The 24,851-nt window shown below is 42.3% G+C and overlaps 1 protein-coding gene across 2 annotated transcripts; it reads left to right on the plus strand.

The window, feature by feature from the left end:
* AAR2 (AAR2 splicing factor) lies at nt 1–24,454 on the plus strand. 2 transcript variants are annotated; one of them, XM_007518424.3, is made up of 4 exons: nt 1–254; nt 3,958–4,747; nt 10,046–10,275; nt 23,158–24,454. In XM_007518424.3, exons 2-4 carry the CDS (start codon nt 3,991–3,993, stop codon nt 23,323–23,325), a joined length of 1,155 nt encoding a protein of 384 aa, XP_007518486.1. In that variant the 5' UTR covers nt 1–254; nt 3,958–3,990; the 3' UTR covers nt 23,326–24,454. The 2 variants fall into 2 exon arrangements, with proteins under 2 accessions (XP_007518486.1, XP_060045253.1); XM_060189270.1 differs by lacking the exon at nt 1–254 and adding an exon at nt 2,548–2,691.
* The last annotated feature ends 397 nt before the right edge of the window (nt 24,455–24,851 follow it).

The raw sequence follows: 24,851 nt of genomic DNA on the forward strand, positions 1-24,851 counted from the left end.
CTTCCGGCGCGTTTCTGTGGCGGATCCTGCTGCGAGACGCGGGCCTGCGACTACAACCTCGAGCCTTTTCCCTAATTCCTGGGCGTTCGTTGTGAGTAGCCCGGCCACTTCTACTCCGGATTCCGGGACTCGCTGAGTCGCCTGAACCCCGGGATTGTTGCCTCCCGGCCTGACGGCCGGCGAAGGGGCCCTGAAAGCCTTTCTCTGAGAAAACGCCGCCGGAGACTCCGGGCCGGACCTGCGGGACACCTGAGGTAACTTGGCTTTTTCCCCCCGACGTGATAACTCGGGGGACGGGGACCTTGGCTGCACTCGAGTTGTTTCTGTCCGACTCTGTGACTTCAGGTGAGGTCGTTCCGGGTGGTTCTGTGTCTCAGCTACAACACGGTGGCCTCGCTTCTATGAAACAAACCAAGTTCCTGGTCCCCGGGCGCGACTCCCCTTCCTCGGCCAGAAACGGCACCCTGGGGCTGCCCGGCGGAGGCGGCGCCCACTGGACGGCCGGAAAGGGGGAGACCGCCCCGAAAGTCTGAAGGGGTCAGTGTGGGCGGCTCAGAGAAGTCTGTGTGTCTGTCTGGGCGTGGGGGTGGGAGGGGTGGGGGAAGAGTCACAGGGCAGATGATGCGGCTCTTGTGAAAGTTTCCTTTTCCCTTGGGGGCCGGGCGGTAGCGCACTTGGCGCAAAGCACAAGGATCCCGGTTCGAGCCCCCGGCTCCCCACCTGTAGGGCAGTCGCTTCACGGGCGGTGAAGCAGGTCTGCAGGTATCTGTCTTCCTCTCCCCCCCCCCGTCTTCCCCTCCTCTCTCCATTTCTGTCTTATCCAACAACAATGACATCAGTAACAGTAACGACAACAACAGGGCAACAAAATGGGAAAAATGATCTCCAGGAGCAGTGGATTCGTAAGCCCCAGCAATGACCCTGGAGACAAAGAAAGAAAAGAAGGAAAGAACATTTCCCTTTTCCCGAGAGCCAACGTGGGAAGCCGCCCAGAGCTGCCCCACTGGGGAGAGAGACAGGCTGGGAGTGCGGATCCAGCTGTCAACACCCACGTCCAGCAGAGAAACAACTACGGAAGCCAGAACTCCCACCTTCGGCTTCCCAGAGAGAATTTTGGTCCATACCCCCAGAGGGGGAGCAACGTTAGGGGAAGATGACCAGAGGGTGCTGAATCCCAGCTCCATCAGGACCCTGAGACAGAAGAGGAAAAAAGGAAGAACATGCCAAAGTAGCATTAGGTTGTAAGTGTGACTGAGAAAGGAAGAGAGGGCAGGACCATCAAAGAGATGGGGAAAAATGATAGGTGATAGTTCTAGAAATAATAGTCAACCCATATCTATGACTTTGGGAGAATAACTTTCAGTTCTCACTGGAGGGGATAAGGACACAGAGCTCTGGTGGTGAAAACTGTGGAACTGTACCCCTGTTTTGTTTTATTTTTTAAAAAATTTTAAATTATCTTTATTTATTGGATAGACAGCCAGCAATCAAGAGGGAAAGGAATGATAGAGAGGGGGAGTTGGGTGGTAGCGCAGCGGGCTAAGTGCATGTGGCACAAAGCACAAGGACCTGCATAAGTATCGGGGTTTGAGCCCCGGCTCCCCACCTGCAGGGGAGTCACTTCACAAGCGGTGAAGCAAGTCTGCAGGTGTCTGTCTACCTTTCTCTCTTCCCCTCTGTCTTCCCCTCCTCTCTCCATTTCTCTCTGTCCTACCTAGCAACGACGACAACAAGAATTAATTACAACAATAAAACAAGGGCAACAAAAGGGAATAAATAAATAAAAATAAAACCTTGGCTTTATCTCTTAAAAAAAAAAAGAATGATAGGGAGAGAGACAGACACCTGCAGCCCTGCTTCACCACTCATGAATCTTTCCCCCTGTAGGTGGGGACTGGGGGCTTGCACCTGTGTCCTTCCATTGTAACATTTGGCTCAACCAGGTGTGCCACCACCCAGCCACCTTGTTTTATAATTTTGTAGATCACTAATAAAAAAAAGTGGAGATAGTGACATAAATGCTCTAATAGGCAGAGTGAGAGGCCTCTTAAGCTCTCTTCTGGCTGGAGAATGGATTGAAGGGGCAAGAAGTTTCTGGACAAGCGGTATGAGACCTGGGGCTCAGGTGGGGGTTGGGAGGAAGGGTGGGTGGAGAGAAGCAGCTGGATGTGAATTTATGCTCTTCCTAGCGTCTTCCCTTTGCCAGACATAAGGTCACTGTGAATCAGTAGGGTGTTTTGTTTTGCCTCCAGGGTTATTGCTGAGGCTCTACGAATCCATTTCTCCTGAAGGCCATTTTTCCCATTGTTGTTGCTGCTGCTGCTGCTGCTGCTGCTGCTGCTGTTGTTGTTGTTGGATAGGAAAGAGAGAAATGGAAGAGGAGAAGACGGGGTGGGGGGGGGGAGATAGACACCTACAGACCTGCTTCACTGCATGTGAAGCAACCCCCCTGCAGGTGGGGAGCCCATGGCTCAAACCAGGATGCTTGCAGAGCTCCTCATGCTTCGCACTATGTGCACTTAACCCACTGCGCTACCTCCTGGCCCCTTTTCTCTTCCAATAGAGACAGTGAAGACAGAGAGGCAGAGGAGAGTGAGAAAAAGAAAGAGAGGAAGACCACAGCACCAGAGCTTCCTTCAGTGTGGTGGGATCTAGGCTTAAACCTGGATGGCAAAACAGCACATTATCCAGGTGAGCAATTTCATTGGCCCTCATTAGTTGTTGCATTAAACATGTGTCTTGGGACTAGGTTAGATAATTGGTTTAGATTAGTTCATTTTGGAACCATTCATATAAGTACCATAGAAGTGGTGTCCTCTGCCTACACAAGCTTTATCAGTATGTCCTTTGTATAGTTGAGGAATAGGTAATATAAGTGTTCTGAGTTTATCTTCTAAAATATTGTTCATAGGCCAGAGTCTTGCTATTTGAATCCATGCTGGAATCTAGAGTTTCCATTGACTGAACTGTTTAAGATACAGTTTTATTCCTTGCAGTTTAGTTTAAGGGGGGGGGGGGAGGTTTGTAAGTTGTAAAACACTTAACTCCTTGTGAATTTTAGATGTTGAGCACTCACTTAATACTTTCTGTTCATTTCTGGACTTTCACCATAGCTTATTTATATGAGACAGGGTTTGTATCTGACTTAATATCTTTCTTAACTCTTCTGCGACTCTCCTACAGTAGAATTTAGACAGAATTATAATGTATGAGGGGCTTCCCAGACTTTCTCCATGTTTATTCCGTGTGTGTGTGTGTGTGCGCGGGGGGGGGGGGGGGGGGAGACTGTGAGTTCTGAGTGGTCAGTAGAAAAACACTAGCCTGGAGGACAGGATACCTAAGTTCTGATTTGTGTGACCTATATGCCATGTTTCTCTTTTTTTTTGGGGGGGGGTTCCAGGGTTATCACTGGGGTTTGGTGCCTACACCACGAATCCACTGCTCCTGGAGGCTATTTTTTTCTTCCCTTTTGCTGCTCTTGTTTTATCGTTGTTGTGGTTATTATTATTGTTGTCATTGATAATGTTGTTGTTGGACAGGACAGAGAGAAATAGAGGAGGGGAAGACGGGGAAAGAGAAAGATAGACACCTGCAGACCTGTTTCACCTCCTGTGAAGCAACTCCCCTGCAGGTGGGGAGCTGGGGGCTCGCACCGGGATTCTTAACGTTGCTTCTTGAGCTTTGCGCCCTGTGTGCTTAACCCACTGCACTACCGCCCGACCCCCACCATGTCTCTCTTAACTTCTGTCTTTGTAGCTGTGAAGTGAGTGTTTTTCCTCCTTTAGCCAAAACACAAAATTCATCTCTAGTTTTTCCCATGTGTAAACAGATGAAGGGTTGTGGAGTGGGAAATAATTATATCAGGAATCTAATTCAGTATCTTGTTCATAGAAAATGCTCAGCAAATGTAATATCTTTTTCTAAGTTTGAATTAATTTGGATATCTTTCTTTTTCAGTTCTAAAAGACAAGGTTACCTACCACTGGTCTCATGGCTGCTATGCAGATGGACCCTGAGCTTGCCAAGTGCCTCTTCTTTGAAGGTGCCACAGTGGTTATTCTAAATATGCCCAAAGGGACAGAGTTTGGCATTGACTACAACTCCTGGGAAGTAGGGCCCAAGTTCCGTGGTGTGAAGATGATTCCACCAGGCATCCACTTTCTCCATTACAGCTCTGTGGACAAGGCCAATCCCAGGGAGGTGGGCCCTCGTATGGGCTTTTTCCTTAACCTGCAGCAGCGGGGGTTGATGGTCCTGCGCTGGAATGCAGTCCGGGAGGAGGTGGACCTAACTCCAGCTCCTGAGGCTGAGGTGGAGGTTATGAGGGCCAACCTCCAAGAATTAGACCAGTTTCTCGGACCTTACCCATATGCCACGCTCAAGAAGTGGATCTCACTTACCAGCTTCATCAATGAGGCCACAATAGAGAAGCTCCAGCCTGAGAGCCGGCAGATTTGTGCCTTTTCAGAGGTGCTACCTGTGCTTTCCATGAAGTATACGAAGGATCGGTTGGGGCAGAATCTACCCATGTGTGGCACTGAGTGCAAAAGCTACCAGGAGGGCCTGGCCCGGCTGCCTGAGATGAAGCCCAAAGCTGGCACAGAGATCCGTTTCTCTGAGCTGCCCACACAGATGTATCCAGCAGGGGCCACGCCAGCAGAGATAACCAGACACAGCATGGACCTGAGCTATGCTTTGGGGACTGTGCTCAGCAAGCAGTTCCCCAACAGCCCTCAAGATATACTTGGTGAGGAGAAGCAGGGTTTTGGGATAGTGGGCCAAGGGAGAACTACACTGTAGCTAATAATATAGAAAAGGGGTTTATCTTGTACTGTTTGTCCAGTGACTATTAAACTATGCCAGGAAGGGGAGTCGGGCTGTAGCGCAGCGGGTTAAGCGCAGGTGGCGCAAAGCACAAGGACCGGCATAAGGATCCCGGTTTGAACCCCGGCTCCCCACCTGCAGGGGAGTCGCTTCACAGGCGGTGAAGCAGGTCTGCAGGTGTCTATCTTTCTCTCCTCCTCTTTGTCTTCCCCTCCTCTCTCCATTTCTCTCTGTCCTATCCAACAACGACAACAACAATAATAACTACAACAATAAAACAACAAGGGCAACAAAAGGGAATAAATAAATAAAATAAATATATAAAAAAAATAACTATGCCAGGAAGCAGTCTTGGACAGTACTTTTGTTAAGGATATATAGATTCATAGGTATTATCCCTGGAGACTGACTTAAAAATCTTGAATGAGGGGGTTGGGTGGTAGCACAGCGGGTTAAGTGCGCATGGTGCAAAGCGCAAGGACAGCTTAAGGATCCCGGTTTAAGCCCCTGGCTCCCCACCTGCGGGGGGGGGGGGGGGGCTCATTTCACAGGTGTTGAAGCAGGTCTGCAGGTGTCTTTCTCTCTCTCCCCGTCTCTGTCTTCCCTTCCCCTTTCAATTTCTCTTTGCCCTATCCAACAACAGCGACATCAATAACAACAACAATAAAAAAACAACAAGGGCAGCAAAAGGGAAAAAATAGCCTCCAGGAGCAGTGGACTTGTGGTGCAGGCACTGAGCCCCAGTAATAACCCTGGAGGCAAAAAAAAAAAAATCTTGAATGAGAGGGCCAGGTGGTAACCCACCAGGTTAAACGCACATGGTACGTATCAGAGGGTCCGGTGTAGGGATCCTGGTTTGAGCCCCTGGATCCCCACCTTCAGGGGGGTCGCTTCACAAGCAGTGAAGCCTGTCTTCAGGTGTCTTTCTCTCCCCCCCTCTGTCTTCCCCTCCTCTATTTTTCTCTGTCCTGTTCAACAACAACAACAGCAATGGCAACAGTAACAATAGCAACAATAAAGACAACAAAATGGGAAAAATGGCCTCCGGGAGCAGTGGGTTTGTAGTGCAGGCACCGAGCCCCAGCAATAACCCTGGAAGCAAAAAGAAAAAAAAAATCTTAATGAGGCTTAAGTAGTTTATCTGTTTATGTAACCTGATGCAATCTTGTGTTTGGGAACCACTGACATGACCCTGTGTTACTTATTAAGGTCCACAGAAGGGAAGGATTTAGCTAAGTGATAGAAGTGGGGCTGCTGGTTCCCAGGCTTCCCACCTGCCTCTTTGTCTGCTTCTGACTCTCTCAAGGTGTTGATTTCTCTCTCTTTTTTTAAAACTTTTTATTATCTATTTATTTATTGGATAGATCAGTAAATAGACCTCAACTATAAAATGAGGTAAATATACTCTTCTGTACTTTGTGGAGTTGACCTGAAGAGGAAGTGGTGCAGCATTTCCCTGACTCTAGAGTAGGGGCAAGGCTTGAACAGTTATACTTTCAACATATTTGAGACAGAAATTGAGAGGGAAGAGGGAGAGAAAGAGGAAGAGAGACACCCGCAGTACTGCTTCACCACTCACAAAGCTTTCCCCATGCAGGTGGGGACCAGGAGCTTGAACCTGGGTCCTTTTGTACTGTAGTTTGTGCACTTAACCAGGTGTGCCACCACTCAGTCCCTTCAATGTGTTGATTTCTTTACTGGCTTAAATAAGAGTGAGGTCTTAATTGTTATGGTTTTTATGGTTGTTTTCCCTCCTCATTGTAAAAAGAACATATACTCACCAAAGAAGGTAAAGAAGAATAAAAATTATGTGGTCCAGGAGGTGGCACAGTGGATAAAACATTGGACTTTCAAGCATGAGGTCCTAAGTTCGATCCCCAGCAGCACATATACCAGAGTGTTACCTGGTTTGTTCTCTCCCCCCATCCCTCTCATTGATAAAAAGTAAAATATTTTTTAAAAGAATAAAAATTACTCCTAATCCTGTCACCTAGAAAGAATCAGATTTTATATTTTAATGTATTCATTTTCCTTTTTTTAAATAGCTCTGTATTTCATTTCAGTTCCTTATCTCTACGTTTCTGTATGCTTTCCTTTGGGTGCTTTTTTTATTCATCACATCTTTATCAGCTTTTTATGCTTTCGTTTACAAAGTGTCTAGGTATTTGCATACATTTTACTAGAAAGATTGTAAGGAATATAGAGCTTTTATTTATTTCCTGCTAGGTTTATTGCTGGGGTACCTGGCTGCACAATTCCTTTGCTCCCAGCAAACTTTCTTTCTTTTTTTTTCAGGTAGAAGATGAGACAGAGAGGAAGAGAGAGGGAGGAAGAAACAGGAGAGACCCCACAGCACTGCTCTAGCATTCATGAATCTTCCCTGTGCATGTATTCTCATATAGTGGCCAGAGGTTCAAAATAGGGTCCTCCTATGGTAAAGTGTGCACTCTAATGGATGAGCTATCTCCTGGCCCCTATAGTGCCATTTATATCATTTGACTCACTAGAAAGTTAATTTTTTAGTGGGTACGTGTTAATATTTTACTTCATTTAATAAACACTTGACACTTGTGCTTGAAAAGCAAAAATCCTGTTTTCTGCCTCTTAAAACATTTTATTTTATTATTTGCCTCTAGGGTTATCCCTGGGGCTTGATGCTGGCCCTATGAATCCACTGTTCCTGGTGGCCCTTTTTTTCTTTTTTGTATAGGACAGAGAGAAATTGAGAGGGATAGGGAGATAGAGAGGGAAAAAGATACCTACAGACCTACTTCACCAATCAAAAAGCATACCTGATGCAGATGAAGATTGGGTGCTCAAACCCATGTCCATGTGCAGGCCCTTCCATATAGTACTGTGTGCGCTTAACCAGATGTGCCACCACCCAGGCCCCCCTGCCTTACATTATTTAGTTCTTCAGAGTTATCTTGTGAAAAAGTTTTCTATGCAGGGATAACTACTTTTAAGCAGCTTCTTGAAATTATTTCTAATATCATAGTTTAATTCTAGACGAGGTTAGAAATACATGGATTTAAGCAAATGCCCTAAATTCAGGGGGAAATCTCATATTTTCACAAAGTAACTAGGTAAAGAAGCTGAAGAAGTAAATTATTAGCCTTTGTCATGCGAAGTTAATTTGGCCACAGTTTGAAAATATTGGCTAAATATTCAAAATATTTACACAAGTAACTGATAACACCAATAAAACTTAGTTCCATAAGCCAGGGGGCAAGCAACAGAGATCAAATACTATTATTATATTCAACTTGAATGAATTTCTTTTTTTTAAATATTTGTTCCCTTTTGTTGCCTTTGTTTTATTGTTGTAATTATTGATGTTATTGTTGGATAGAACAGAGAAATGGAGAGAAGAGGGGGAGAGAAAGGTAGACACCTGTAGACCTGCTTCACTGCGTGTGGGGAGCCGGGGGCTCAAACCGGGATCCTTAATGCTGGTCCTTAACTCGCTGCACTACCGCTTGACTTGCGAATTTATTATTTTATTAGTCCACATGTCAGTATTCCACAGAAGCCCTCATTAAATGTGAAGCCCAGTGGCAATGGTTTTTTAATCACTAGGTCTCTTTGTTTGAGATAGGCTTGGGAGGAAATCTAGGAATCATAAATACTCAAATTGTTCTCCTTTTTCTCTTGCTCTTCCTCCTCTTTTTTTTTCTCCAGTGCTGAAGTTTCACTCATGCAGTTTCACCACTCCTAAACCAAGTTTTTCATTCTTTTAATTTCAGGGAGGGGAGAGGGGAAGGAAGAAAGAGATTGGCCATAGCAATGGAACTTCTCCTAGTGCTGTGGCACTCTTGTATGGTACTTGGGCTCGAACCTGGGCTCTTTGCATGATTATATGCACTACTGGATGGGCTTCTTCTGACTTCTCAAACTGATACTTCTTGAGTGCTTTACATGTGACATATTGTCTAATTTTTCATTATGATCCTCAAATAAGGGAATGAAGCCGTTTGCCAAGGTCACACAACTGTGAAGTTGTGGAACTGAGTTTTGGTTATTTATCAGAGCACTGCTCAGCTCTGATTTGTGGTAGTGGGAGATTGAACCTGGCACTGGGAGATTGAGTCTCAGGCGAGAGTCATTTTTGTATGGCTGTTGTGCTCTCTCTCCTCTGTCCTGGGCTGAGTTTTGAACCCAGGCAGCTAGGCTCCAGAACTGAAGTTGCCTATAGAGATTGAATCACAGGGGGCCAGACAGTGGTACACTGGGTTAAGTGCACATACTATTAAATGTAAGGGTTCGAACCCCTGCTCCCCACCTGCAGGGGGGTCTGCTTCACGAGTGATGAAGCAGGTCTACAGGTGTGTATCTTTCTTCTTCTTTGTCTCCCCTTCCCTTCTCAATTTCTCTGTCCTATCCAATTAAAAAAAAAAAAAAAAGAAAAAAAATTTCCACTGGGAGTGGTGAAATCCAAGCCCCAGTGATAAGCCTGGTGGCAATAAAAAAAAGATTGAATCACAGAATCTTGTATTAAATAGAACTTACCTGTCTGACAGGCTACCTTGGAACAAGTAATCACAAAATTTTCTGTTCTGTGGAACTTTAAACTATTCCCACCCACTAGGGAATCTGTTGTATCTTTCCCTTTTTCACGATGCCAAATATTACATGTATGAATTGGAAAGTCCCCTGACCTCAGCTATAAAATGAAACAAATATACTCTTCTCTGACTGCTTTGTGGAGTTGACCTGAGGAGTAAGTGGTGCAGCATTTCCTTGACTCTAGAGTGGGGGCAAGGCTTGAACAGCTATACTTTCAGCATATTTGAGATTCAAATAATTGTAATTAACAGTAGTAATGACAGGCAGCCAGGTTCAAGATCTACTTGGCATATCTGTGGACACATTTTGTACATTCTTCACATGTGAGGCAAATACTAAAATACCTCTTATCTTGCAGTCTGATTGTTTAGAAATATAAAACAAAACAAAAACAAAAAAATAAAAAGGAATTCCAAATGATAGCTTGAAATAGGTTTCCTGTAGCTTGAATTTGTAACAGTTCAGCAAACTTTTCTTTGCAAACTTCTCTTTGCACTTTTCTTAGCTTGGTACAAAGTCCCATGCTAGCCTCTCTGAGTGGCAGTGATAAAAAGACCATTTGTTGCTGAGGTTCAGAACTGATGAAATTGATGTCTATATAGAGTCAGCTAGTATTCCTCTCCCTCAGGTTCATTTCTCTTTCTGTTATTTTCAGGTGAACTCCAGTTTGCCTTTGTATGCTTCTTGCTTGGAAATGTGTATGAGGCATTTGAGCACTGGAAGCAGCTCCTAAACCTCCTGTGTCGGTCAGAAGAAGCCATGGTAAAGCACCACACCCTCTACATCAACCTCATCTCCATCCTTTATCACCAGCTTGGCGAGATCCCCTCAGATTTCTTTGTAGACATTGTCTCCCAGAATAACTTCCTCACCAGCACCTTACAGGTGAGTCTTCTGACTGACACCCAAATGGATCAGAACCGAAGCCAGATATGTAAGAACATGCTCCAGAGGTTATTTTTCTTTTGTTTTATGGTCCTTAAGTCTCTTAACTTAAGCTTAATGTTAAGCTATTACCTGCCTTCCCCTGCCTTTTCCTCACTGCCAGAGACCTTCTCTGTACCACTCCCTGCCTTACTCCTCAGGGTACCTAGCACAAAAGTACTTGGGATTTGAGTCACCTCCACCTCTTTGAGTTACTCAGTTCAAACTCTGTGCCTTTGTCTCTGTAACCATAAGTTGCCACAACCCAGTAGGATAGAGTTTGGAAACTTGTTATTCCTAGGGAAACATCTGCAGCTCCTTAGATCTCATTTAAGCTTTAAAGTAACTTTGATTTCCTGTTCAAACAAAATGTGCCAGTTTCTGTAGAGATTCTCTGAGAGAAAAAGTGAAATTTGCTTTTAACTTGGCAATTAAATTTTCATTATGAGTGGTAATTAGGGAAGAAGCTTCAAACAGCTTACAGTCTTCATCCTGAGCTATTTCCTCCTATTGCAAACAGATTAGCTTCCATTATGTTCTTGGGACAGCCTCTGTCACTCACATTTTGTAACTTTCTCAAGTATAGGAGAGAAAAGCTGCAAACTGTCATTTCCATACTTTCTGTTCCATAAGCTACATTTCTTCTATCTGTATGAGATCCCATGAGGCCTGTTCATTGGAAAAAAAAAAAAAAAAAAAGCTATTCACTTACCTGCCATTCCCACCCAGGATAGGGGAAGGAAATGAACATTGACTAAATGTGTGTGGGGTATCATACTACAAGTAGTTCCTCATTTGTTTTTCTGGAGTCCTTTAAAGCAGAGAGAATTATTCTTATTTTACAAATGAGAACACTGAGGCTCAGAAAGGTCAAATTCACACAACCTGGTATGCAACAGAATCTGGATTTGTACCCAGACCTAAGTTGTTTTAGGAATGTGCTTAAGCTACTATGTACTGAGTACAATGCAGATTCTCCCACCCCCAAAGACTGGTAATTGATGATAGTGGAAGCACCATTGGGGTCTGTTTCTCAGAGTAGGGAACATTTTTTTTTAAAAAAAAAAACTAACATACTGTGAGCCCCTGTAAGCAGGTAACTGATTTAAAACTGGCAGCTGGAGGACTTGTGTAGAGGATGGGGATAAATCAGTCTATCTGGTACCTTGAGAGTGGTGTGCTTCATTTTAGAAGAGTTATGAGACTGCCCTTTTATTGATTCTTAATACAACAGAGATTAAATCCCTTTATCGTTTCTCTGCAGGGGAATTCCCCCAAATTTATGGAATCTAATCCCGTATGCTTCCACCACCACCAGCACCAGAGTATTGTGAGGAGCCATTAGCTGGCTACCTCATGCTGTGGGTTAATGCCATCAGACAAACAAGGCAGGGGTGGGTGGGGGTGTTGGGCGCACTGTGTTGCTGGCTGCCCTTAGCATTGTCAGCACAACCAACAGCTGAGCACTAATTGCTGAGACTTTTTTTGCCAGCAATGATTTATGAGACAAAAAGGGCCCAGCTGGATTGCTAGATTCCCAGGTGGGATGTGCAGAGCTGATGGCTAAAAGAATTCTTTGAACTTTTCACCTAGAAAACTGATGTCATTATTTGTAAGAATCCAGGACATGTGCCTTTAAAATACACACAACACCCCCGCCCCCATCTCCCTCTCTGCCCTGCCCTTCTCTTTTGAGCATCCTTTCTTTTTTATTTTTGCCTCCAAGGTTGTCACCTGGGCTTGGTACAAATCCACTGCTACTGGTCGCCATCTCCCCCCCTTTTTTTTTTTCTGTTTTATCCAGTAGGATAAAGAAATTGAGAGGGCAGGAGGTAGAAAAGGCAAAAGAAAGATAGGCACCTGTTTCACCACTCATGATATGTCCCTGCTGCAGGTAGAGAATAGGAGCCTAAACTTGGGTCCTTGCACATAGTACGTGTGTGCTTAACCAAGTGTGCCACCACCCAGCCCCCAAATCCTCTCTTTATGTATAGCATTCCCTTAAAAGTGTTGAGGATCACAACAATAAAACAAGGGCAACAAAAGGGAATAAATAAATAAATAAACAAACAAACCAAGGGCAACAGAGGGGAATAAATAAATAAAAGTGTTGAGGAAAGAATAGGAAAGCTATCAGGGGAGGGGATGGGATATGGAGCTCTGGTGGTGGGAATTGTATCCCTCTTTTCCAATGGTCTTGTTAGTGTTTCCATGTTATAAATTAAATACATTAAAATTTAAAAAATAAAGTGTTGAGAACATGTATGAGTTCCTGGCCTTAAGGGATTTGTTTATTAGATTTTACAACTATTTGTGGAACATGGCTTTACACAGGTATTCTAGGACTAGTAATATAATTATGAGCAAGGTAGAGTCCATGAGTCAGAGCTTAAGTTTTTGTGGAAAACTGAACAAATTAACTCCTATACTGGTAAACATTTAAGAAGACAGTCCTGTCCCCAGTACCATTTCCCTAACTGGGGACTTTTGGATTTATCTGTATTGCACCAGTTTATCAACTTGCCTGCACCATCAGTCTGTATCCATCATTCAAGTTCTCACCTGCATTGTTGCTCTAAAATGCAGCTTTGATCCCATTTCTCTGTAGTTCCTCATTGCCAGGAAAGTTAAAAACCAAACTTCGACCACAAAACCCATTCTGATTTATCTGACTCCTAACATTCTATAGCTTTGCCTTTCTTTCTTTTCCCCCATTGATTTCAGTGACACTGGTCTCCTTGTAGGTCTCTTACATGCCATGCTGAAAAATTCATGCCTTTAAAGAAAGTTTGGGGGTGCTAAGTGGTGGCACACCTGGTTGAGTGCACATGTTATTATTCACAGGGACCTGAGTTCAAGCCCCTGGTCCTCACCTGCAAGGAGAAAGCTTTGTAAGTGATGAAGCAGTGCTGTAGGTGTCTCTATTCCTGTTTCTTCCTTCTCTCTCGAGTTCTGTCTCTATTGAATAAATAAAGATACTTAAAAAAAAATACTTAAAAAAAAAGTTTGGGGGAGGAGCTGAGTGTTGGTACACCTGTTTAAGTGCACATATTACCAAGCACAAGGACCTGAGTTTGAGCCCCTGCTCCACACCTCCAAGAGGAAAGCTTCATGAGCAGTGAAGTAGGTCTGCAGGTATCTTCCTCTATCTCCCTGTCCTCTCTCAATTTTTTTCTGGCCTATCTAAAAAAAAAATTAGAAGGGGGGGAGGAAAAGATGGCTGTGGATTTGTATTGCCAGCACCGAGCCCCAGTGATAACCCTAGAGGCAATTAAAAAAAAGTTTTGTAAAATATACACACACTCAATATGTGACCTGCCATCTTAGTACATCTCTGTGTATATGCTTTTATTATTATTATTATTAGCACTATTATTATTAATTTATTTTCCTTTTTGTTGCCCTTGTTTTTCATTATTGTTGTAGTTATTGTTGTTGATGTTGTCGTTGTTGGATAGGACAGAGAGAAATGTAGAGAGTTGGGGAAGACAGACAGGGGGAGAGAAAGATAGACATCTGCAGACCTGCTTCACCGCCCGTGAAGCGACTCCCCTGCAGGTGGGGAGCTGGGGCTCAAACTGGGATCCTCACTCCGGTCCTTGAGCTTTGTGCCATGTGCGCTTAACCCACTATGCTACCACCCGATTCCCTATTTTTAATTTTAACCAGAACACTATTTAACTCTGGTTTGTGGTATTGCTAGGGATTGAATCTGGGACATCATAGCCTTAGGCATGGAAGTATGTTCACATAACTATTATGCTATCTCCTCAGCCCCAACATATGTATTGAAAATATTTTATGAGAGGAAAGCCAAATAATTGCTCTGATCATTCATGTTGCTGGGAATCAAACTTGAAATCTCAGGTATGCAGAGTATATACTACCCACCAAGCCACCTCCCTAGCAGCTACATATTTCTAAGTGTACAGTTTTATACTTACAATCACAACATATCTCTAGAATTTTTTTTAAAGATTTTATTTATTTATTAATGAGAAAGATAGGAGAGAGAGAAAGAACCAGGCATCACCCTGGTACATGTGCTGCCGGGGATTGAACTCAAGACCTCATGCTTGAGAGTCCAATGCATTATCCACTGTGCCACCTCCTGGACCACTCTAGAATTTTATCATTGACATCACTGAAGCTTCATACTCATGTTTCATGTCTTCTTAACTGAAAATGATTTTCCCTCTGTATGATTTGTACTTGTTCATCCTACAAGATCCCCTCAAGACATCCCTCTGTGGGGCAGTGCCTAATCTATCTCCTTCCATACTGTTAGCCTACTTTGTACTTGTCACTATTGTACTGTACAAGCTGAGCTTGCTGAAATTTATGTATGCTCTACCTGACTTTCCACTAAGCTAAATTTTTTGCCCAAATCCTAATTTTTGTTCATCTATTTTTAACACCTAGCCAAGCCTAATACTTGCCTCACTTTGTGTTATTCATTGTTTTCAGATGTATTGAATGTTTAATTTCTGTGACATCATAAGCAGATAACTCTACTATGATACTTGCCAATAGTGTAGTCTGATCAAGTGGCATTAGAAATACCAAAGAGGAAATGGTTAATTCAAACAGAAGATTTGAGGGTACAGGTGATCAGGTATTTGACCATGTACTTGAAAGATGACTGAGATTTCAACTGGCACAATAGGAAAGAGGGTATTACAAAACTTTTTTTTTTTTTTCTGAATAGAGTTACGTTGATGCTATCTTGGCAATGAGAATCTAGTTCCCTTATACAGAAGCACTTAAGATTGTTTGTGAGTGAATGAATCAACCCATAAAAGCCTTCATCAGCCAGACGCCTGCTCTCCCTCTAGGTAGTCCAGTAAGTGGAACTGGCTTTCTTACTTAGGAGCTTAAATAACTACTACCCATGGAGAAGGGCTGGTGTTTGTATGTGTAAGCACTGAAAGATAGTCACATTAGCTTGTATAAAAATCAGCCATGTAATGGCCTCAGCCATTAGAGGCTCTTTTGAATACATGTCACTGGTTTTTATAAATCCCATAGATTTAGCTTGAATAAAAATTATTTGTTTTCCAAAAATAGTTACCATTTTTCCTTTTATTTAAAGCAATTTGTGTCACCATGACTTGTTTAAAGCCAGTGAAAGGATAATCTGAATTTAATAGTATATTAGAAAGTGAGTTATGTACAAACCAGGGATTCTAGTTGCTAACTGTATAGCATTTAGGCATTTAGTCACTTAACCTTTTTATAAAATATTTTTAGTTACAATAGGCCACATATGCTTTCCAGCTTCGTTTCTTGCCAATATTCTAATTGCTGGTATTCATCTTTAACTCTTGAGGGAAAACATTGGCTCCTGCAATGATGACTATACTATTTCATCATAACACCAGCTATATACTTACTTCTGTACCCACTGCATCACCTGTTACTTTTGCATGTTTAATGAGCATTACCTCATTTGACCCACACAACATTGCTCAAGGTTAAATATTAATCCCATTCTGCAGATGAGGAAAAACTAGAGAGGTCACACAACTTTGCCCAGTATCAACAGAGCTCGTGAATGGCAAGTCTCAGATTTTTTTTTTTAATCTCCAGGGTTACCACGGGGGCTCAGTGGTTGCACTACAGATTCACTGCTCCTGGATGTCATTTTCTCCACTTTATTGCCCTTGTTATTACTATTGTTGTTATTGCTGTTGTTGGATAGAACAGAGAGAAATCGAGAGAGATGGGGAAGACAGAGAGGGAGAAAGAAAGATAGACACCTGTGGACTTGCTTCACTGCTTGTAAAGCAACCCCTTGCAGGTGGGGAGCCAGGGGCTCGAACCATGATCCTTATGCCAATCCTTGTGTTTTGCATCATGTGCACTTAACCCGCTGTGGTACCACCCAGCCCCCTTTTGTTTTGTTTTTTGCAGTGCTAGTGCCTCAACATATTTATGATACCACTGCTCCTGAGTGACTTTTTTGTTTTCCTTTTCTACACTAGACAGAAAGAGGGAGAGGTGTCAGTAGCACTGCTCCACTGTCCATGGTGCTTGTATGTAGTATCCAAGTTGAAACACAGGGCTTCATGTATGGTAAGGTGCATACCTTACTGGCTGACTTATCTCCCAGTACAAGGTTGAGCTTTGATTCTAAAGCCTTTGATGGACGGACTTCCATATAATGTTAGAGCCCCTGTTGGGACATCTCAAATTCTTGAAGTGATTATCAAAAGACATGATCCCTATTGCTTTACACTTTCCTGTTAGTCATGAAGTGGTAGTCTCTTTTTAAAACCACTTTCTTTTTCTGTAAGTAGAAAAAAAAAAGTTCTGTCTCTGGCTAGTTTCATTCTTAGTTGAATAATCATTTGGGAATTGAAAAAAATTAGGAAATTTTATCATTTTGGTCTAGCAAAAAAAAAAAAAGGATAGGATAGTGACTCAGCTCTCTACCTTGATATTTTTAATTTTCTCAAGGTGACTTGATGAACTCTCTTTAACTTGGGTTTAAAAGAAAACTATCACATCTATGACTAAAGTGACTTGCAATTTTAAAATACAGAGATTTAATGATGGAAGTATTAAGTTTTTTTTAAAATATTTTCTTTTTAATTTTTCAGCTTTATTTAATTTGATAGGACAGAGAAATGGAAAGGGAGAGAGACAGACATGTACAGTACTGCTTCACTGTTTCTGAACGTTTCCCCCTTCAGATGGGGACTGGAGGCTTAAACCTAGGTCCTTGTGCACTGTAATGTGTACATTTAACCAGGTGCACCACTGCCTGGTCCCAGATTTACTTATTTTCATGAAAGACCACCTGCCTAGTGCTCAGCTCTGGCATATGTGGTGCTAAGGCTTTATGCATGCAAGTCTTGTACCTTATCACTGAATTATCTCCTCAATCCTAATACTTTGTTTCATTACAACCCAGAGCATATCCAGTGGTGTACTTAGCTAATTGCAGTTGTTTATGAAATACACTGCTCTATTAAAAATGTTTTTAACTTTCAATATTAAGATAATTTATTTTACAATGATGTCAGAAAGTATTGGTTTAGTTATACTTTAATGATAGAAAAAAAATCAGATCATTACTGTTTTCTTTTTTTTTTAATATTTAATTCTTTTTTTTTTAAACTTTATTTATTATTGGATAGAGACAGAGAGAAATTGAGGGGAAAGGAAGATAGAGATGGAGAGAGACAGAGAGATACCTGCAGCCCTGCTTCACAACTCGTGAAGCTTTCCCCCCTGCAGGTGGGGACCAGGGGCTTGAATCCAGGTCCTTGCGCACTGTAGTGTGTGCGCTTAACCAGGCAGGTGCGCCACTGCCTGGTCCCCATTACTAAGTTTTCTAAAGAGAGAACTAAAGTAATCTAAAAACAGCAAAATTAAATTTTTATTTGAAATTTTGGCACAGTCTATATATGTTCTTTTCTGAATTGTGTGGTTTTTTTTTTTTAATATGAAGTTTGTAAACTATAAGGACAAAAACATCAGTACATACCAGAGAAATGTTTGATCACCAAGAGGCAGAATGAATTTACTGGAAGTGATGAATTATGCAGTATCCTTTGTGGTGATGGTTATACAGATCTATAAGGACCTTCATCAAACTTTAGATGCTTAAAGAAAAAAAATTATAAACATGTCTACCTTAATTATGTCACACAGTGACTGCGTGTATGTAAACAAATCAAAGCACTTAAAATGGGAACATTTTATTAAATATAAGTTATTCCTTGATAAACTAATTTTTTTTTTTTTTTAGAAGTCAACCTGGACTGTACCCTGGGTCCAGAGGTCTATGGAGGTTTCCAAAGCTTAGATCTCTACTCCTTTTGACTCCCAACAGGGAGATGCTGAGTCAAAGATGTATTAAGTCTGTATCAAGACCAAAAAAAAAAAATCTTAGCTAGGAAAAATATTAAGATTTCCCTACTTGGATTGGATCTTGCTTTTACGTTTATCACTTGCTAAGCATTTATCACCATTTCATCGTCACAATGGCAATAGTAATTTCCTGTCCTACCTTCTAGGTTTGTAGTAAAGATTAAATTGATAAGTTCTTTAAAAAGGACAGCATTTTTCAGATTAGAAGTCTTCTATTTTAGGCTGAATTCTTCTGTTATACCTGCCTCTAGTTGATTTTATTCCCAGGCATTGTTTGAGAAGTGTGTGAGAAGGATGAGTGATGACTATGAGTCCAGCCTATTCTAACCATCTACTGCTGGCCATTGCCAAATAACAGGTGATTCTTACCTCTCATTTATATCCATTCTCTGGGAACATATTATGAACCCCCAGCTCTGTTAAGCCCTGAGCAACATGTTACATGAAACATAATGATAATAAGGACTTCATCTTTAATTTTCTTCTTCTACAAGGGTTATCACTGGGGCTCTGAGCATGCCTATATGATGAATCCAACAGTCTCTATGACCCTTCTCTCTCTCTCTCTCCCTTTATTGATAGGGACAGAGAGAAATTAAGAGTGAAGTGGGGAATAGGTGGAAAGAGAATTGAGTGTTAACTTTACTACTTGTGAAACTTCTTCCCTGCAGTTGTGGACCAGCATCTCAAACCTGGGTCCTTGCACATGATAGCATACACTCTTTACTGGTTGCACCACTACCCAGCCCCTCAATCTCTAATCTTGAGGTTCAGATACTGTGACACAAGGACACTGAGAAATGCCTTAGGGAGGTTCAAGCATAATGCTGGGGGACAGAGGTTGGAGCAGTTGATGTTGACTTGGGCTATTATAAAAGGCATGTCACAGGGGGCCAGGCAGTAGCACAGCAGGTTAAGTGCACATGGCGCAAAACAAAGATTGGCATAAGGATCTTGGTTCAAGCCCCTGGCTCCTTACCTGTGGGGGAGAGGGGGTTGCTTCACAAGCAGTGAAGCAGGTCTTAAGATGTCTATCTTTCTCTCCCACTCTCTGTCTTCCCCTCTTCTCTGGATTTCTCTCTGTCCTATCCAACAACAACAACAGCAGTAACAACAAGGGCAACAAAAATAGAAGAAATGGCCCCCCAGGAGTAGTGGATTTGTAGTACAGGCACCAAGCCCCACCGATAACCCTGGAGACCAAAAAAAAAAATGTCACAAGGAGGTGCCTTGTGAACCACTGGCATTCAGAGCCTGATAATAAGCTACCTTTTCCCCTTTTCCCTAGGATGGTCCTTTATTCAGTTCTGTACCGTCACATAATTATTGATCAATTACGGTGTAAAAATGAATCCCAAATAGACTTTCATAGTGCCTATTCATTCTTTTTTTCTCATTAAACTTCTAATGGGACCTTTTATATGTCAGACTGCCAGGAGTGTAGAAGGCAGGTGTGGGAAAGAATCAGTTGCTCCTTGTCTCAGAGGAGATGGCAGTAAATGGATTGTTACCTATCTGAGATTGAAGCCATGTTCCAGATGATCCTGGGTGCTGGGGAAGCATAAAGGAACACCTCTTCCATCCTTGATCTAGGGAGACATTCTGAGGGAAATGATGAATGAGCCGAGTCTGAGTAGTCATGCAAATTAGTTCTTTGAAGAAAGTATGGGATGGAAGGGTATTATAGGCAAAGGGAAGGCATAAGTGCACTGAGGTACAGAAGCAATAGAGCATGTTTGGGCAGCTGCTAAAGGTGTCTGAAGAGAAGGGACTGTGTAGAGAGAGTAGTACAGTTGACTCTGTAAGGAAGGGGAACAAAAAAAAGCCTGATAATTCAGTCCAGCAGATCCCCAGGACAACAGACCCACAGGTATGTAGGACCTCAGGTGCTCATGTTTGAAGTAAGGCTTCTGTGCATCATGTACCAGACTCCTTTTACAGAATTCAGCTGTGTTTTGCATTCAGTGCTCCAGGACAAGCTCCATTTGTAACCTATAGACAGGCTTCAGGCTTTCTTACTACCCTCTCACTACCCAGCTTCACCACCCTACTAATTAGCTATTGACCTGGCAGTTTGCTGTGATTTTGTTTCACACTCCTATATTTAGTCAATGAAACCAAATTTTATAATGTCTGGATGTGAAGGTGATCTGGCTGTGACATCTGTCACCCCGTTGATCAATAGGGTTGATTTGGCTAATGTGGCTGGTTAGGTGAGTGTCCCCTTCCTCCCTCACCACGCCATCTGTGTCCCTCCCAAAGCTGCATGTTTAGTCGAAAGGGACAGCCTTCTCCGATTAGAGACAAACCAGTCTTCTGGGTATACAAGTAGCTGCACTTCTCTGCTAGAACCTCTAAACAAGGTCTCAAGTTCCAAATTCTATAATCTCCTAGCCATCTCATCTTTTTTGGTTCCTATTATCATTCAGAGATAATGGCTCCAAACAAAGACTTCTGAAAATGAGCCTCACTCCTCTTGCTGACAGACAGTGGAAAAGAAGGTAGATGTTGTATTATCCCTGGTATCAGCTATAGAGTATATCTGATACCTTTGTCAGGTCAATGGCTCAAGTGCCCAGATTCCTTCCCTGGTAGTTTGAGGTAACTGTGATCTGAGAGTGATGTGTACCAAAGAGTTTCTCCTACCCTTGTGTACCTATGTCTGTGGACTGGCACTAAGGGGTAGGTAGTGGGTAGTCTTAGAATAAACTACTACTTTTCTGGATTCTTTTTTTTCTTTTCATTGATTTATTTTTTCCTTTATTGGGGGGTTAATGTTTTATGTTTTACAATAGACAGTGGACACAATAGTTTGTACATGCATACCATTTCTCAGTTTTCCACATAACAATACAACCCCCACTAGGTCCTCTGTCATCCTTATCTGGATGTTTTTTTTAATCAGTCATTTAACTCCTTTGAACCTCTGGGTTTGTAAAATAGACACTCCAGTGTTTTCTTCCCAGGACATTGTGAGGACCATTGGGATATTCTATGAAACAATAATACAGTATGAGAAGGAATAATGAGTTTGTTGTTAATTCCTGGAAAAAATTGGGATTTAATATCTAGAATGGTGTTTCAGACAGGGAAGATGACTACTGTACTCTGTTTATGTGTATATTACATGGAACAGAATCAAAAAGAGTATCATATCTGGAGTTAATAAACCAAATATATGAAGAACTTTGAGTTCAACAACAAAAACTAAACGTCCTAATTACAAAATGGGCAAATGACTTGAACAGACATTTTTCCAAATATGATATGCAAATGGCCAGAAGATATATGCAAAGATGTTTGGTATCACCAATCAGCAGGAAAATACAAACCTAAACTTTACTTATTAGAGTGACTTATCAAAAAACTAGGAAGTAGCAGGGGATTACAAGGATGTGGAGAAATGTTCATTGCTTACGGGAATACAAAATAGCACAGTCATTGTGGAAAAACAATATGAGATTCTTCAAACAGTATGAAATTCCTCAAAATAGTAGACATGCTATTTATAATGCAAGAATTCTATCCATGAGTATACCCAAAAGAATTAAAGGACTGCATAAGGATACCGGTTCAAGCCCTGGCTCCCCACCTGCGGGGAATCGCTTCACAAGCAGTGAAGCAGGTCTACAGATGTCTATCTTTCTCTTCCCCTCTCTGTCTTCCCCACCTCTCTTCATTTCTCTCTGTCCTGTCCAACAACAATTGCATCAATAACAACAATAATAACTACAACAAGGGCAACAAAAGGGAATAAATAAATATTTTTAAAAAGAATTAAAGGACTGCAAAACATTTGAATATCCTTGCTTATAGAAGTGCTATTTATATTAACCAAAAGGAAGAAACAATCCAAATGGTCATTGACAATTGGTGGATGAATGGAAAAACAAATATTATATGTACATTAGATGAATATTACTCTGCTTGAAAAAGGAAGAAAAATCTAATACATGCTACTGCACAAATGAACTTTGAAGACATTATGCTAAATGGAATAAGCCAGGCATAAAGGGATTACATGATTCCACTTACATAGTAAGTAAGTAAAATTTATAGAAAATAGAATAGTAGTTGTCTAAAACTAGTGGGGAAGAAGGAAAGGAATTATTGTTTAATAGATTCAGAGCTTTAGGCGAGGAACATGAAAAAGTTCTGGAGATGGATTTGTAATAGCTGTACAACAATGTGAATGCAGTTAAAACACTGAACTGTATACTTAAGAATGGTTAAAATGGTAAGCATTATGTGTATTTAACATAAGTAAAATGCTAATGTGAAATATGGTAGATTTGTTTAGTATGTATATTTTCCTGAACACACACACACAGATAGCATGTAAGGGGAAGCCTGTAGTCTAGTCTACTTTATAGAGTAGAGCAGCAATTTAGCCTCTAACATTGACTTAGGACATGGGACTTTATGTGATTTAGGGCCATATAAGTCCTCAAAGACTTTTTTTAAATTTAATTATGAACAACAAATCTATTGGATAAGAGGGGTATAATTCCTACCACTAGAGTTCTGCATCCCACCCCCTCCCACTGGAAGCTTTCCTATTCTTTTTCCCTCTGGGAGTATGGACCCAGGTTCGTTCTGGGGTGCAGAAGGTGGAAAGACTTTCCTAGTACCAACTGGTGTAGTTACTACCTCTTCCTCCAGTATACTGACCCAGTGCTCGGTATGTCCCCCAGGGGTGGGGTAAGGGTGACAGTCCCCACTGCCCTTACTCTCAGTGGGACATCTCTGCCAGGATAGTAATTTTCCATTTCAGTCCTGCCCCCGCTTCTCAGCTGGGTTTGGACCTTCTCTCTTGGTTTGGGGGGAGCACAGCAGGTGTCCTGGGCCTATGCCAGCAGCAGCTGATCTACCCACCCAAGAGAGCTGAATACCATGAGGAAATTTCCACAGCTTGCTTAGCCTCTTATGTGTTCTCAAGAGTGACTTATCCTCTGTTCTCTATAGGTTTTCTTTTCCTCTGCTCGCAGCATTGCTATGGATAACACACTGAGGCAAAAAGCTGAAAAGTTCCAAGCTCACCTGACCAAGAAGTTCCGGTGGGACTTCGAGGCAGAGCCTGAAGACTGTGCCCCAGTGGTGGTGGAGCTCCCTGAGGATGTGGAGACTGGCTAAGTGGAAATGTTTTGATCTTTGGACACCCCCTTCCCACACAGCTGCAGTTCTGGTCACTTCATTCACCATTTTTTAGGACCTGCAAAAGTAGTGGTTCCGCCAGGTTCTGCAGAAATGGAGCCAGAATTCCCTCCATTACCAGCAAATAAGTTCCTTTAATGCCAAAGAAACTGTTCATCATGAAGGCACACTTGGGACTTCCCTGTTAGCCTAGCCTTGTGCTAGCCAAACTAAATTTCAGAATCTCTCAACTCCTAAGATAAACTTTCCTCAGGAGAGAACGATTTCCTTATGAAATCAATCAGAAGAAACAGTCTCAAGTCAAGGAGAACTGCTTATTCCATTTGATGGTTAGAAAACAAGAAGTCTGAGAGGTCAGTTGGTGACTTTGTTGAAGACACATCAGAACTTCTGCTTGACCCTTGTCAAATGGAACTACACGCAGAAAACTTGGCTGTGTTTTCTCAGGAGCCTCTGTTTGGGAAGGTTGTAATATAAGACACTTAGGTTAAGTCTGACAAGTAGTCGATTTTACTCTCTCCTTCTGAGTCCCATTCTCTTATTCAGAGGTCCCAGTGGGTACTCTTTGATGATTGTTGTTCCAAAACCTAGGGGCCTTGAAAGTATCACACCCCTCCCATCAGTTCCATTTTGAGGCCTCACACCCAGAATTGGGACTTGGCAACCCTCCCATATGAGCCCCTTCCTATAAACTTACATACCATGACTGTTTCTGATGACCTGAAGCTTCAAAACAAAAAGATTCTTATTCTTAGCAGTCCTCTTCAGCATTGTTGAAGTTTTCTCCCTCCTCTTTAGAAGTCTGGCAATGACCTAGTTAACCCAGTTTTTCCAGTCCTTCTGTGGAGCTATTGCCTATCAGAGTAGCCATACTTTGCTTTCTGGGAATTCTGAGGGCACATCCATCAGGTACATTGACAATAAACCCTGACCTAAAACTGTTGCCCTATTATCACAGTTCCTGTGCTGTTCTTTCCCAAGACTACAGCACAACTAGATTTCTGAATGAGAATCCCTGCTGGTTAAGACTTTCAGACCCACTTGTTTCCTTGGAGATGCTTTTTTCCGAAAGTTTAATGTACATTAAAGTGTTTGAGTTGAAACTAAATCCCCTTGTGTATATTGTAGTGAATCTGCCAATTCCCGGAGCAGTCAGTCCACTGCCCGTGTATGTACATGTTCTTCCTACTGAGTGCCAGGAAACCCTGTTCAACCTCTGCAGTCTCTAGAGGCAGCCAGCAACCAGCTGGCTGTTACTAGTGGGGCTTATAAGAAAGACACACCTGACAGAAAGATTCAGCTTCTGTACAGTAACCCCCCACCACCACCATGTGTGTTTCTCTTTTTAGTCTCAGTTACCCAATTGATTTGGTAATGCTGTGTTATGGGGGCAGGAAGGAGAGAGAGAGCTCACCTAGTAGAGTGTACATTTTACTATCTGCAAGGGCCTGAGTATGAATCCTTGGCCACCACATGGAAGCAAAGGAGGAGTTTTACAAGCAAGG

This window comes from Erinaceus europaeus, chromosome 1, assembly GCF_950295315.1.
Source record: "Erinaceus europaeus chromosome 1, mEriEur2.1, whole genome shotgun sequence".
NCBI classification, from domain to species: domain Eukaryota; kingdom Metazoa; phylum Chordata; class Mammalia; order Eulipotyphla; family Erinaceidae; genus Erinaceus; species Erinaceus europaeus.

Coding starts and splice junctions, on each gene's coding strand:
- AAR2 (XM_007518424.3), top strand. CDS start 3,991: ATGGCTGCTATGCAGATGGACCCTGAGCTTGCCAAGTGCCTCTTCTTT. Junction 4,748..10,045: donor CAGCCCTCAAGATATACTTG/GTGAGGAGAAGC, acceptor TGTTATTTTCAG/GTGAACTCCAGTTTGCCTTT. Junction 10,276..23,157: donor TCCTCACCAGCACCTTACAG/GTGAGTCTTCTG, acceptor TGTTCTCTATAG/GTTTTCTTTTCCTCTGCTCG.